Source organism: Trichomycterus rosablanca, chromosome 4 (genome assembly GCF_030014385.1).
Source record: "Trichomycterus rosablanca isolate fTriRos1 chromosome 4, fTriRos1.hap1, whole genome shotgun sequence".
NCBI classification, from domain to species: Eukaryota; Metazoa; Chordata; class Actinopteri; order Siluriformes; family Trichomycteridae; genus Trichomycterus; species Trichomycterus rosablanca.
This window is the reverse complement of record NC_085991.1, coordinates 55,011,726-55,028,213: the sequence shown is the minus strand read 5'-3', so window position 1 is coordinate 55,028,213 and position 16,488 is coordinate 55,011,726. Positions and strand designations below refer to the sequence as shown.

The 16,488-nt window shown below is 44.4% G+C and overlaps 1 protein-coding gene across 1 annotated transcript in view; it reads right to left on the bottom strand.

Annotated features, from left to right (window-relative positions):
• pth1r (parathyroid hormone 1 receptor) overlaps positions 1 to 5,086 on the bottom strand; it is a 70,559-nt gene extending 65,473 nt beyond the window's left edge. The window contains exon 1 of the mRNA XM_062993668.1: positions 5,021 to 5,086. Coding sequence (XP_062849738.1) covers positions 5,021 to 5,086 — 66 coding nt within the window. The remainder of the gene's footprint in view (positions 1 to 5,020) is intronic.
• Positions 5,087 to 16,488: the final 11,402 nt, after the last annotated feature.

Genomic DNA, 16,488 nt, shown 5'->3' with positions numbered 1-16,488 from the left:
TCAAACCCTGAATACTGGAACTGTTCTCCTCACTACACACTGACACTGACCTACACACGGCTGATAACCACCCGCTAAAAAACACCAACTTTTAAAAACACACCCAATTTCATGAACACTAACATTTATAAACACCCATTTTTAAAACACATCTGTTTTCATATACATACCCACTCATAAACACGCCCACTTTCATAAACAAACACTCAATTTCATAAACACACCCACTCTCATACACACTAACCTTTATAACACACCCACTTTCATAAACACGTCCGTTTTAAAAAACACACCCACTTTCATAAACATCCAATTTCATAAACACACCCACTTTCATAAACACACCCAATTTCATAAACACACCCACTTTCATACACACGTCCATTTTAAAAAACACACCCACTTTCATACACACCCAATTTCATAAACACACCCAATTTCATAAACACCCAGTTTCATAAACACACCCACTTTCATAAACATTCATTTTCATAAACACTCCCAATTTCATAAACACACCCCCTTTCATAAACATCCAATTTCATAAACACACCCACTTTCATAAACACACCCAATTTCATAAACACACCCACTTTCATAAACATTCATTTTCATACACACCCAATTTCATAAACACACCCACTTTCATAAACATCCAATTTCATAAACACACCCACTTTCATAAACACACCCACTTTCATAAACACGTCCATTTTAAAAAACACACCCACTTTCATAAACTTCCAATGTCATAAACACACCCACTTTCATAAATTCATTTTTATAAACACACCCACTTTCATAAACACCCACTTTCATAAACACACCCACTTTCATAAACACCCACTTTCATACACACGTCCATTTTAAAAAACACACCCACTTTCATAAACACCCACTTTCATAAACACCCACTTTCATACACACGTCCATTTGAAAAAACACACCCACTTTCATAAACACACCCACTTTCATAAACAACCAGTTTCATAAACACACCCACTTTCATAAACACACCCACTTTCATAAACACCCAGTTTCATAAACTTCTTTTCCTGGGCCTTTGTCCCGTTTAGTTGTGGGGTCGGCTCTCGGTGGATCACGTTCCCCCCCCGATTTGGCACAATTTTTATGCCGGATGCCCTTCCTGACACGACCCTCCCTAATTTATCCTGGCTTGGGACCGGCACTACAATGCACTGGTTTGTGCATCTAGCGATTAGGTATCTATAGGACAATTCAGTGTTTCCAATTAGCCTGGTGGCATGTTTTTGGACTGTGGGAGGAAACCGGAGCACTCAGAGGAAACCCACGCAGACACGGGAAAAACATGCAAACTCCACACAGAAAGGACCCGGACCGCCCCACCTGGGGATCGAACCCAGGACCTTCTTGCTGTGAGGCGACAGTGCTACCCACCGAGCCACCGTGCCGCCCACCCAGTTTCATAAACACACCCACTTTAATACACACTAACTTTTATAACACACCAACTTTCATAAACACGTCCGTTTTATAAAACACACCCACTTTCATAAACACCCAATTTCATAAACACACCCACTTTCATACACACTAACTTCTATAACACACCCACTTTCATACACACTAACTTTTATAACACACTCACTTTCATAAACACACCCACTTTCATAAACATCCAATTTCATAAACACACCCAGTTTCATAAACACACCCACTTTCATACACACTAACTTTTATAACACACCAACTTTCATAAACACGTCCGTTTTATAAAACACACCCACTTTCATAAACACCCAATTTCATAAACACACCCACTTTCATACACACCCAATTTCATAAACACACCCACTTTCATACACACTAACTTCTATAACACACCCACTTTCATACACACTAACTTTTATAACACACCCACTTTCATAAACATCCAATTTCATAAACACACCCAGTTTCATAAACACACCCACTTTCATAAACATCCAATTTCATAAACACAGTTTCATAAACACACCCACTTTCATAAACATCCAATTTCATAAACACAGTTTCATAAACACACCCACTTTCATAAACATCCAATTTCATAAACACAGCTTCTTTCATAAATACACCCACATAAACACACCTATTTTTAGATACACGCCCATTTTTTTAAAACAAACAATTTCATAACACACCCATTTTTATAGACACACCAACTTTTATTTATGCACAATTTAAATAAACACACCTACTTTCATAAACATTAATTTTCTAAACACACCTATTTTTCTACACACCCACTTTTATAAACACACTTATTTTTCTACACACCCACTTTTATAAACACACCTATCTTTTAAATACACCCACTTTCATAATCACGCCCATTTTATAAACACACCCACTTTTATAAACACGCTGACTTTCATGGACACCGACTTTCATGGACACCTACTTTCATACACATCCATTTTTATAAACACACCTATTTTCATCACACCCAATTTCATAACACATTTTCATACACACCTGTTTTCATAAACATTCATTTTATAAACACATCCACTTTCATAAACATTCATTTTCATAAACACACCCATTTTCGTAACAAGTCAAGTCAAGTCAAGTCAACTTTATTTATATAGCGCTTTTTACAATAGACATTGTCTCGAAGCAACTTTACAAAATCCAGGACCAACAGATACAAAAACACACTTTTCATAAACACACCCACTTTAATAAACATACACACTTTTTTTAAACACTGTTTTATAAACACGCCTACTTTCATAAACACACCTGTTTTCTTAATACACACTTTTAAACACACACCTATTTTATAAACACACCCACTTTCATAAACATTCACACTTGCATAAACACGCCCATTTGTTTTAAAAACATACCTACTTTCATACACACACCGGTTTTTATAAACATACATTTTCATAAACACGCCCACTTTTTTGAACACATCCAGTTTTATAAACACGTCTACTTTCATAGCACACCTGTTTTCATAACACACCCACTTTGTAAAACACACCCAGTTTCATAAAGACTACAACTTTAATGTACACACATTTTCATAAACACACCTACTTTCAGATACATATCTACTTTTTAATACACACCTGTTTTCAAACACACCCACTTTCATAGACACCTACTTTCTTTACACACCCACTTTCATACACAACTACTTTCAAAAACACACCCAGTTTCATAAAGACACCTACTTTCATACACATATCTACTTTTAAATACACACCTTTCTTCATAACACACCTGTTTTCAAACACACCCACTTTTGTAAACATTCATTTCTTTCTACTTCTATCAGTTACAGATTGAAGTGAATCAACAGTCAATCAGAGATTCTTCTTTTGCATTTTACTAATTGACCCAATTCTCTGAAAATGGGGTTTCTGGAACACACTAACACACACACACACACACACACTAACACACACACACTAACACACACACACTAACACACACACAGCGTTAGTTAGTTACTACTGCTTTATTGTATGAATACTATAATGCAGACATCCTGATATAAGAGCGGCTTCATTTAGCTCTCAGCCGCTGATGGAAAGTGATTAGCAGTGAGCTGCGTTGACCTTGACCCGCCCTTGATCACCCCAATTTAAAGTCCAATCAGTTGCTAAGGGGCAACCGGCAACCCAGCCAGATCAAATTATCATGGCGTAAATGAAATGACCCCACATCACCCACATCACTGACAATTACTGCACAAATGACACTTGATACTTACTTATAGGGGGGCGTCAGTACCAGGGTGTGTCATGGTATGGGGGTGTATCAGTACCAGGGTGTGTCATGGTATGGGGGTGTATCAGTACCAGGGTGTGTCATGGTATGGGGGTGTGTCAGTACCAGGGTGTGTCATGGTATGGGGGTGTGTCAGTACCAGGGTGTGTCATGGTATGGGGGTGTGTCAGTACCAGGGTGTATCATGGTATGGGGGTGTGTCAGTACCAGGGTGTATCATGGTATGGGGGTGTGTCAGTACCAGGGTCTGTCATGGTATGAGGGTGGGTCAGTACCAGGGTGTGTCATGGTATGGGGGGTGTCAGTACCAGGGTGTATCATGGTATGGGGGTGTGTCAGTACCAGGGTCTGTCATGGTATGGGGGTGTGTCAGTACCAGGGTGTGTCATGGTATGGGTGTGTGTCAGTACCAGGGTGTATCATGGTATGGGGGTGTGTCAGTACCAGGGTGTATCATGGTATGGGGGTGTGTCAGTACCAGGGTGTATCATGGTATGGGGGTGTGTCAGTACCAGGGTGTATCATGGTATGGGGGTGTGTCAGTACCAGGGTGTATCATGTTATGGGGGTGTGTCAGTACCAGGGTGTGTCATGGTATGGGGGTGTGTCAGTACCAGGGTGTATCATGGTATGGGGGTGTGTCAGTACCAGGGTGTATCATGGTATGGGGGTGTGTCAGTACCAGGGTCTGTCATGGTATGGGAGTGTGTCAGTACCAGGGTGTGTCATGGTATGGGGGTGTGTCAGTACCAGGGTGTATCATGGTATGGGGGTGTGTCAGTACCAGGGTGTATCATGGTATGGGGGTGTGTCAGTACCAGGGTGTATCATGGTATGGGGGTGTGTCAGTACCAGGGTGTATCATGGTATGGGGGTGTGTCAGTACCAGGGTGTATCATGTTATGGGGGTGTGTCAGTACCAGGGTGTGTCATGGTATGGGGGTGTGTCAGTACCAGGGTGTATCATGGTATGGGGGTGTGTCAGTACCAGGGTGTATCATGGTATGGGGGTGTGTCAGTACCAGGGTCTGTCATGGTATGGGAGTGTGTCAGTACCAGGGTGTGTCATGGTATGGGGGTGTGTCAGTACCAGGGTGTATCATGGTATGGGGGTGTGTCAGTACCAGGGTGTATCATGGTATGGGGGTGTGTCAGTACCAGGGTCTGTCATGGTATGGGAGTGTGTCAGTACCAGGAATGAAATTAGGTGCAGGAACAGAAATAAAACCGTGAGGAATCTGCTTCTCTTCACCATGGAAACAATCTGCGTCATCGGCGACGTTTTGAAAAGTCGCACCGAACTGTAGAACACGGGCATCACGGGGGCGCGGCGTCACCTCACTCCACAGTAAACAACGGCACAGTGAAGCAAGCGAGGTTGTGCTGCATGTCAGAGAGGAGAAACCCTGAGCGACCCTCCCGCCCACAGACGCCCGGCCAGGTTCGAAACCACTCTGCCGAATGTCCACTCACCAGGGGGGCAAAAACGAGGGGCAGGAGTACGCTGGTCCAGATGTGAGAGCAGAAGTCGACCGTGGGGTGTAGAAGTTCTCACCCCGGCGCGAGTTCAGGCCGGAGACGTGAGGAATTCGGCACCGGTGTAAAAATGAGTGCTAGCAGTGAAGCACTGACCACTTGGACCCTGGCCAGCTACACCATACGTATGTGGACACCTGATCATGAGGTGGAAGTTGATGGTGGAAGTCCTGGCTCATGGTCGGCCATCCGATTCATGTCTTTATGGAACTCAAGCCCTCGGGCAGTGGTTCTACTGACCCTTCAAATCACCCAGGTGACCCCAAATCAGCTAGGTTCATCTTCATGGTGTAAATCAGATCACCGAAAGGTCCCACGAGCACCTGCCTCTGTCAGCGTGAATACCAGGTCATGTCTTACGGTCTAGACGACGGTCCCTGTTAACCAGCTCCTCCGTGGCATCATCCACAGGTCATGTGGTCTATGTAGGTGGCATTGGCGTGTTCCCAGAACCCTAAGGAACACCTCTGTCAGGTCTTACGGTGGGGTCAGCGCTTTATCAGCATCAGGTGAGCCGAGGCATAAACACATCTTCAGGGTGCCGGTAGGCTGATACCTCTGTGGTCTGGGAACACACCAATGCCACCTACAAGACCACATGACCTGTGGATGACACCACAGAGGAGCTTGTTAATGGGGGCATCGACTAGACCGTAAGACATGACCTGGTATTCACGCTGACCAAGGCAGGTGCTCATGGGACATCTTGGTGTTTTGATTTACACCATGAAGAAGTAGTCATCATGCTTCATGGAGCTTCAGGAATTTGGCGTGAAGGAACTTCAGTGATTCCAGCTTGGGGATGAATTGGATGGCCGACCGTGAGCCAGGACTTCCAACATCACTCTCTGAACTTACAAACGCTCCTTTGACTGAACGGCACTTCCCAACTGCGCCCTTGGAACAGGGGGCGCTCTTTCACCCTTACAAAGGCAAAATAATCAAATACTAATGATTCAATACAGGTGTTTAGCCACACCCATTATAACCAGGTGTATTTTTTTCGGGTGCTCCAGTATTTAGGGCGTCGCCATGACGGGTCTGGTCCTTCTCTCGGTTTCTACACCAAACGCCCATCCTGGCACAACCCTCCTATTTCCATTGGTGTTCAGGTGTTCCAGTGTTCTGACGTTCCGGTGTTCCCATGTTCAGGTGATCAAGTGTTTCGGTGTTCAGGTATTCCAGAGTTCATGTATTCAGCTGTTCCAGTTGTTTGGTGTTCTGTTATTCAGCTGTTTCAGTGTTCAGGTGTTTCAGTGTTCTGGTCTTCCGGTGTTCCGGTATTAAGCTGTTCCAGTTGTTAAATGTTCTGGTATTCAGCTGTTTTGGTGTTCAGGTGTTTCAGTGTTCAGGTGCTCCAGTGCTTCGGTGTTCTGGTGTTCCAGAGTTCAGATGTTCTAGTGTTCCAGTGTTCAGGTATTCAGCTGTTCCAGTTGTTTGGTATCATGATGTTCTGGTATTCAGCTGTTTCAGTGTTCAGGTGCTCCAGTATTCAGGGTGTCGCTAAAGCAGATCTGCTCCTTCGCACAGTTTCTACACCAGATGCCCATCCTGGCACAACCCTCATTTTTCCATCAGTGTTCAAGAGTTCAGGTGTTCCAGTGTTCCCATGTTCAGCTGTTTCAGTGTTCAGGTGTTCCACTGTTCAGGTGTTCCATTGTTTTGGTGTTCCAGTGTTCCCATGATCATGTGATCCAGTGTTTAGGTGTTCCAGAGTTCAGCTTTTTTGGTATTCAGGTGTTCAGCTGTTTCAGTGTTCAGATGTTCCAGTACACCAGGTGTATTTTTTCGGCTGCTCCAGGATTTAGGGCATTGCCACGGCGGGTCTGGTCCTTCACACAGTTTCTACACCAGATGCCCTTCCTGGCACAACTCTCCTTTTTCCATCCGGGCTTGGGACCTGCACTTAGAGCGCACTGACAAGTCGAGTGCACCTCCCATTGGTTGGGCTGTTTCGGCCACACCCCGTCATGTCCACTCTGAGATTCTAACCCTGGATCCCTGAGCAGCACTCATTAATACCAGGTGTACAAAACCCTGCACTTAGAATACATTATATAACAGTTTGGGGAAGGACCTCTCCTGTTCCTGGTTGGATGAGTTTGGGACGAATCGGAAGGCTGGTTTTTAGCCGACAGCATATAGGCGACTGCATACCTTTGACCACTAGGTTTAGGGGTCATTTAGAGTGGCCGGTCCATCTGAAGGATCGAACCAGTGCGCACCACCCACACTACAACTGCAGCATGGGTGAGTGCTAATCAGGGCTGCAGGTGAAAATGAGTTGGGAATGCTGTATTGATTGCGCGGCGGCTTTGCGGCGTGTGTGTGCGCGTGTGTGTTGGCAGCTAGCCTGGCGGGTTCTTGATTACGCCAGTTTGTTCAGTTGTTCCGCCCAATTCAGTTGTGTGATCGGAGTCTCAAAGCTCATCCCGCCGTCATTTAGCGCCGGCTATGCTCTCACCCGCGCGGCACAGAGAGGCTAACTAGCGCTCCAGCGGAGGAAGTAAATGAGTGAAAGCGCTAAATAGATGTAAAACAAGACACACACACACACTCACGCACACACACACGCACACACACACGCACGCACACACACACGCACACACACACACTCACACACACACTCACACACACTCACGCACACACACTCACGCACACACACTCACGCACACACACTCACACACACACACACTCACACACACACACTCACGCACACACACTCACACTCACACACACGCACACTCACACACACGCACACGCACACGCACACACACACACTCACACACACTCACGCACACACACTCACGCACACACACTCACGCACACACACTCACACACACACACACTCACACACACACACTCACGCACACACACTCACACTCACACACACGCACACTCACACACACGCACACGCACACGCACACACACACACTCACGCACACACACCGTTCTTTCAGTGGAAGTTCCGAAAGGTCGAGAGGAGTCGAGTAAACACCTCCCCCCTGACAGAGAAAACAAACACTGTTCACACCGGTACAATCACTGCCTGATCATCATCACAGTCGGCATTCTGCATCATCCCCCCAAGATACACTATACTGCCAAAAGTATTTGGATGCCCGACAGTGAGCTTAAAACAGGTTCAGGTGTTCAGGTGTTCAGTTGTTTTGGTGTTCTGGTGTTCCGGTGTTTAGGTGTTTCAGTGTTCAAGTGTTTCGGTGTTTACGTGTTCCATTGTTCAGGTGTTCAAATGTTACGGTGTTCTGGTGTTTAGGTGTGTCGATGTTTAGCCGTACCAGGTGTTCCAATGATCCAAAGTTCCAGTGTTCATATGTTCATGTGTTCCGGTGTTCAGTTGTTCCAGTGTTCAGGTGTACTGTTATTCAGGTGTTTCTGTGTTCATGTGTTCAGGTGCTCCAGTGTTCAAGTGTTCTGGTGTTCAGGTATTTAGGTGTTCCGGTGTTCTGATATTCAGGTATTCAAGTGTTCTGGTGTTCTGGTGTTCTGGTGTTCAGGTGTTTTAGTGTTCAGGTGTTTAGGTATTCAGCTGTTCAAGTGTTCTGGTGTTCAGGTATTTAGCTGTTCAGGTGTTCTGGTGTTCAGGTGTTCTGGTATTCAGGTATTCAGGTGTTCTGGTGTTCAGGTATTCCAGTGTACTGGTATTCAAGTGTTTAGGTGTTTGTGTCTTCTAGTGTTCAGTTGTTCCAGTGTTCAGGTGTACTGTTGTTCAGGTGTTTCTGTGTTCATGTGTTCAGGTGTTTAAGTGTTTTAGTGTTCAGCTGTTTCGGTATTCAGCTGTTCAGCTGTTTTAGTGTTCAGCTATTCCAATGTTCTGGTGTTTAAGTGTTTAGGTGTTTGTGTCCTCTGGTGTTCTGTTATTTAGCTGTTCTTGTGGTTTGGTGTTCTGGTATCCAAGTGTTCAGGTGTTCCGGTGTTCTGGTGTTCCGGTGTTTTGGTGTTCAGGTGTTCTGGTTTTCTGATGTTCAGGTGTTCCAGTGTTCCAATGTTCTGGTGTTTTGGTGTTCTGGTATTCAGGAATTTAGCTGTTCAGGTGTTCTGGCATTTAGCGGTTTCAGTGTTCAGGTGTTCTGGTGTTCAGCTGTTCCAGTGTTCAGGTGTTCAGCTGTTCCGGTGTTCGGATGTTCAGCTGTTCCGGTGTTCGGATGTTCAGCTGTTCCAGTGTTCAGGTGTTCCAGTGTTCCAATGTTCTGGTGTTTTGGTGTTCTGGTATTCAGGTATTTAGCTGTTCAGGTGTTCGGGCATTTAGCGGTTTCAGTGTTCAGGTGTTCCGGTGTTTTGGTGTTCTGGTTTTCTGATGTTCCGGTCGGTGTTCAGGTACTCCCATGTTCAGGTGTTCAGCTGTTCCAGTGTTCAGGTGTTCCAGTGTTCCAATGTTCTGGTGTTTTGGTGTTCTGGTATTCAGGAATTTAGCTGTTCAGGTGTTCTGGCATTTAGCGGTTTCAGTGTTCAGGTGTTCTGGTGTTCAGGTTTCTAGTTTTTTGGTGTTCAGCTGTTCTGGTGTTCATGTATTCCGGTGTTCAGGTATTCCAGTGTTCAGGTGTTTTGTTTTTCAGCTGTTCTGGTGTTCAGGTGTTCCGGTTTTCTGTTCTTCAGCTGTTCCAGTGTTCAGGTGTTCCAGTGTTCAGGTTTTCCGGTGTTCAGGTGTTCTAGTGTTCAGGTGTTCCAAAAGATGTCGTTTACACCATGTGTCCTATGACCAGTTTGGATTGGAGGAACTTTAGTGGTCTGACTTCAACCTTATTTGACACCTTTGGGATGAACTGGTGGTCTATTTATTTATTTATTTATTTATGTATTTATTTCTCTGACTTCAAAGCTCAGATCTTCTTCCAAACCTGAACGACTGAAGCTGCTCTGGTTAATTCACAGGTTTAGAGTCTGCGCCTCGTCGCTCTTTATCCAGAATATGAGGAGAACAGCCGGGTCTAATCACTCAACCCTCATCCCGAAAATTACACATCATCTACCCTTCATAAAAATCATTTTAATCACTGATTGATCTCTGAGAGGGATTGGGGGGGGGGGCATAAGTATATTGGTGTTCATGTGTTCATGTGTTTTGGTGTTAATGTTGATGTTAATGTTCCAGTGTTCAGGCATTTAGGTGTTCAAGTGTTCTGGTTTTCGGGTGTTCAATGTTCTGGTGTTCATGTGTTCATCTGTTCAAGTGTTTTGGTGCTAATGTGTTCCAGTGTTCAGGCATTCAGGTGTTCATGTGTTCTGTTTTTCAGGTGTTCAAATGTTTTGGTGTTCATCTGTTCAAGTATTCAGGAGTTCAGGTGTTTGTGTTTTGGTGTTCTGGTGCTTTAGTGTTCATGTGTTCAGGTGTTCTGGTGTTCATGTGTTCAGGTTTTCAGCTGTTCAGGTGTTTTAGTGTTCATGTGTTCAAGTTTTTAGTGTTCCGGTGATCAAGTGTTTTAGTGGTCAAGTGTTCAAGTGTTTAGGTGTTCAAGTGTTTTAGTCTTCAGGTGTTTATGTGTTTTACTGTTCAGGTGTTTAAATGTGTTAGTGTTCAGGTGTTCAAGTATTTTGGTGTTCAGGTGTTTTGGTGTTCAGGTGCTATAGTGTTGATGTGTTCAAGTGTTTTAGTGTTCATGTTTTCTGGTGTTATGGTGATTTGGTCTTCAAGTATTTTGGTGTTCAGGTGTTCAGGCATTGAAGTGTTTAGGTGCTCAAATATTCAAGTGGTCAGGTCTTTGAATGTTCAAGTATTTAGGTGTTTAGATGTTCAAGTGTTCAGATGTTTAGTTGTTCAAGTGTTCAGATGTTTAGGTGTTCATGTGTTTAGGTTTTCAGGTGTCCAGTCATTCCAGTGTTCTGGTGTTTAGGTGTTCGGTTGTTCAGGTGTTGAAGTGTTTAGGTGCTTAAATGTTCAAGTGTTCAGATGTTAGAATGTTCAGTTGTGCAAGTGTTCAGATGTTTAAGTGTTCATGTGTTCATATGTTCAGGTGCTCTGGTGTTCCAGTGTTCAAGTGTTTCAGTGTTCACGTGTTCAGGCATTGAGGTTTTCAGCTGTTCAGGTGTGCAGGTTTTTGGGTGTTCAAGTGTTCAGGTGTTCATGTGATCATGTGTTCATGTGTTCAAGTGTTTTAGAGTTCAGGTGTTCATCTGTTCAGGTTTTCATGCATTCAGGTGTTTATGTGTTCATCTGTTGAGGTGTTCATGTGTTCAGGTTTTTAGGTGTTCCGGTGTTCAGGATTTCCGGTGTTTAAATGTTCTGGGGTTTCAGGTGTGCAAGTGTTCAGGTGTTCAAGTGTTACGTGTTTAGGTGTTCGAATGTTCCGGTGTTCAGGTGTGGTTGTGCGGTCAGGCACTGATTTTATTCAAGGTCTAACTCGCAGTCGGTTTTCCAATTCATCCCAGCAGTGTTTACTGGATTTGAGGTCAGGGCTCTGGAGTTTCTCCACACTGAACTTATCAAACCAAACCAAACCAAACCAAACCATGTCCTTATTAATGAGGCTGGAACATCTGAACTACAGTTAGGAGGGGGATTTTTATATACTATATGACCAAAAGTATTTGGACGCCTGGTCATAAGCTTTACTCCAGTGTCCAACGGCAGTTTGCTTTAATACTAACACTAAACTAAAGTGTTCAGACTCTTTGCTGTAGCGTCAAACTGTGCTTTAATGATCCTTGATGTGTCTAGAACTTTACTGAATCCACCTGCTGGAATCTTTATTGAATAGTTTGGAAAGGCACACCGTGGTCTATAAGAACACCAATTTACACCAAACCATGAAGTCCAAGTCAAATCAGGGTTCCAGCTTTCCAGGAACCATGGTGGTCTTAATAATTCTGAAACGTACGACGCTTGGTACAGCCCTGAACCTTCCTAAAAATTAAGAAGAACCTTAATCAGGGAGGTTAGAAAGAACCCAATGGTCACTCTTAAAGAGTTCCAAAGGTCCTGCACAAAGACAGAGAGAGGAACCTGTTGGATGGACAACCATCTCTTAAAACCAAGCAAACACTGAAACGTGCCGGCGGCAGCATCGTGCTAGATGGTGCTTCTTAGTACCAGGAACAGGAAGACTGGTAAGGACTGAGGGATGGACATACGGCAGAATACACGAGAGTACTTGAAAAAAATGTTCGCCTTTCAACATGTCAGTGACCCAAAGCATACAGCCAAAACAACACCAGAGCGGCTTCAGGCGAGTCTCTGAATGAGTCTGGACTTAAACCCTATCAGATATCTGTAGAGACACCTGAAGATCACCATCCAGTCTCACTGAAGCTTAGAGGATCTGCTATGAATTATGGGATAAACTGCCTAAATCAACCAGAATCATCAGTAATGGACGTGTTCAGCGTTTTAACCCCTTTAATGCCACTTTAATCCTTTAATGCAGCTGGATGTTTAGTTATAATGTTAATAACAAGATGTTAATGGTGCACGGGCGCACCAAGAGATGATTTACAGCCGCCAATCCACCTTCCGGGTGTTTTTGTATAAAACCCCTGCTCGTCTCCCCTGCACCAACTCTTCCATCCGTGCCCCCGGTCCTGAGTGTGTTTGATTCTCTCTCATCACGTCTCTGGATCTTTTCATCACTCAGCTGCTGAACGTCTCACCTACTGATTATGTTCCATTTCAGCTTCACTCCTCAAACGTGCTCCATTGTGGCTCCAGTTCAGAACTCGGCTTTTTATAGAGACGCTCAACATCAACAACAACGACATCAACAACAACGACATCAACAACAACGACAGCAGCCGCGGCGACGCTTCATTTTCATTTTCAACAACGTCCCAACCTCTCAGGAACATCACAAACAATCTCAGACTGGAACCACGTCCAACCCACGCGGTTTCTCTAACATCACTGCTCCATTACTGTTCCTCTAACATTACTGCTCCATCACTGCTCCTCTAACATCACTGCTCCATTACTGTTCCTCTAACATTACTGCTCCATCACTGCTCCTCTAACATTACTGCTCCATTACTGTTCCTCTAACATCACTGCTCCATCACTGCTCCTCTAACATCACTGCTCCATTACTGTTCCTCTAACATCACTGCTCCATTACTGTTCCTCTAACATCACTGCTCCATCACTGCTCCTCTAACATCACTGCTCCATTACTGTTCCTCTAAAATCACTGCTCCATTACTGTTCCTCTAACATTACTGCTCCATTACTGTTCCTCTAACATTACTGCTCCATCACTGCTCCTCTAACATTACTGCTCCATTACTGTTCCTCTAACATTACTGCTCCATCACTGCTCCTCTAACATCACTGTTCCATTACTGTTCCTCTAACATCACTGCTCCATTACTGTTCCTCTAACATTACTGCTCCATTACTGTTCCTCTAACATTACTGCTCCATCACTGCTCCTCTAACATCACTGCTCCATTACTGTTCCTCTAACATTACTGCTCCATTGTTGTTCCTCTAACATCACAGCTCAATCACTGCTCCTCTAACATCACTGCTCCATCACTGTTCCTCTAACATCACTGCTCCATCACTGTTCCTCTAACATCACTGCTCCATCACTGTTCCTCTAACATCACTGCTCCATCACTGTTCCTCTAACATCACTGCTCCATCACTGTTCCTCTAACATCACTGCTCCATCACTGTTCCTCTAACATCACTGTTCCTCTAACATCACTGCTCCATCACTGTTCCTCTAACATCACTGCTCCATCACTGTTCCTCTAACATCACTGCTCCTCTAACATCACTGCTCGATCACTGTTCCTCTAACATCACTGCTCGATCACTGTTCCTCTAACATCACTGCTCCATCACTGTTCCTCTAACATCACTGCTCCATCACTGTTCCTCTAACATCACTGTTCCTCTAACATCACTGCTCCATCACTGCTCCTCTAACATCACTGTTCCTCTAAAATCACTGCTCCATCACTGTTCCTCTAACATAATTGCTCCATCACTGTTCCTATAACATCACTGCTCCATCACTGTTCCTCTAACATCACTGTTCCTCTAACATCACTGCTCCATCACTGCTCCTCTAACATTACTGCTCCATCACTGCTCCTCTAACATGACAGCTCAATCACTGCTCCTCTAACATCACTGCTCCATTACTGTTCCTCTAACATCACTGCTCCTCTAACATCACTGCTCCATCACTGTTCCTCTAACATCACTGCTCCTCTAACATTACTGCTCCATCACTGTTCCTCTAACATCACTGCTCCATCACTGTTCCTCTAACATTACTGTTCCTCTAACATCACTGCTCTATCACTGTTCCTCTAACATCACTGTTCCTCTAACATCACTGCTCCTCTAACATCACTGCTCCATCACTATTCCTCTAACATTAATGTTCCTCTAACATCACTGCTCCTCTAACATCACTGTTCCTCTAACATCACTGCTCCATCACTGTTCCTCTAACATCACTGCTCCTCTAACGTTACTGCTCCATCACTGTTCCTCTAACATCACTGTTCCTCTAACATCACTGCTCCATCACTGTTCCTCTAGCATCACTGCTCCATTACTGTTCCTCTAACATCACTGCTCCTCTAACATTACTGCTCCATCACTGCTCCTCTAACATCACTGCTCCTCTAACGTTACTGCTCCATCACTGCTCCTCTAACATCACTGCTCCATCACTGTTCCTCTAACATCACTGCTCCTCTAACATTACTGCTCCATCACTGCTCCTCTAACATCACTGCTCCTCTAACATTACTGCTCCATCACTGTTCCTCTAACATCACTGCTCCATCACTGTTCCTCTAACATCACTGCTCGATCACTGTTCCTCTAACATCACTGCTCCATCACTGTTCCTCTAACATCACTGCTCCATCACTGTTCCTCTAACATCACTGCTCCATCACTGTTCCTCTAACATCACTGCTCCATCACTGTTCCTCTAACATCACTGTTCCTCTAACATCACTGCTCCATCACTGTTCCTCTAACATCACTGCTCCATCACTGTTCCTCTAACATCACTGCTCCTCTAACATCACTGCTCGATCACTGTTCCTCTAACATCACTGCTCGATCACTGTTCCTCTAACATCACTGCTCCATCACTGTTCCTCTAACATCACTGCTCCATCACTGTTCCTCTAACATCACTGTTCCTCTAACATCACTGCTCCATCACTGCTCCTCTAACATCACTGTTCCTCTAAAATCACTGCTCCATCACTGTTCCTCTAACATAATTGCTCCATCACTGTTCCTATAACATCACTGCTCCATCACTGTTCCTCTAACATCACTGTTCCTCTAACATCACTGCTCCATCACTGCTCCTCTAACATCACTGCTCCATCACTGTTCCTCTAACATCACTGTTCCTCTAACATCACTGCTCCATCACTGCTCCTCTAACATCACTGTTCCTCTAAAATCACTGCTCCATCACTGTTCCTCTAACATAATTGCTCCATCACTGTTCCTATAACATCACTGCTCCATCACTGTTCCTCTAACATCACTGTTCCTCTAACATCACTGCTCCATCACTGCTCCTCTAACATCACTGCTTCATCACTGTTCCTCTAACATCACTGCTCCATCACTGTTCCTCTAACATCACTGCTCCATCACTGTTCCTCTAACATCACTGCTCCATCACTGTTCCTCTAACATCACTGTTCCTCTAACATCACTGTTCCTCTAACATTACTGTTCCATTAACATCACTGCTCCATCACTGTTCCTCTAACATTACTGTTCCTCTAACATCACTGTTCCTCTAACATTACTGTTCCTCTAACATCACTGCTCCATCACTGTTCCTCTAACATAATTGCTCCATCACTGCTCCTCTAACATCACTGCTCCATTACTGTTCCTCTAACATCACTGTTCCTCTAACATCACTGTTCCTCTAACATCACTGTTCCTCTAACATCACTGCTCCATCACTGTTCCTCTAACATCACTGCTCCTCTAACATCACTGTTCCTCTAACATTACTGCTCCATCACTGTTCCTCTAACATCACTGTTCCTCTAACATTACTGCTCCATCACAGTTCCTCTAACATCACTGTTCCTCTAACATTACTGCTCCTCTAACATCACTGTTCCTCTAACATCACTGTTCCTCTAACATCACTGCTCCATCACTGTTCCTCTAACATCACTGCTCCATCACTGTTCCTCTAACATCACTGTTCCTCTAACATTACTGTT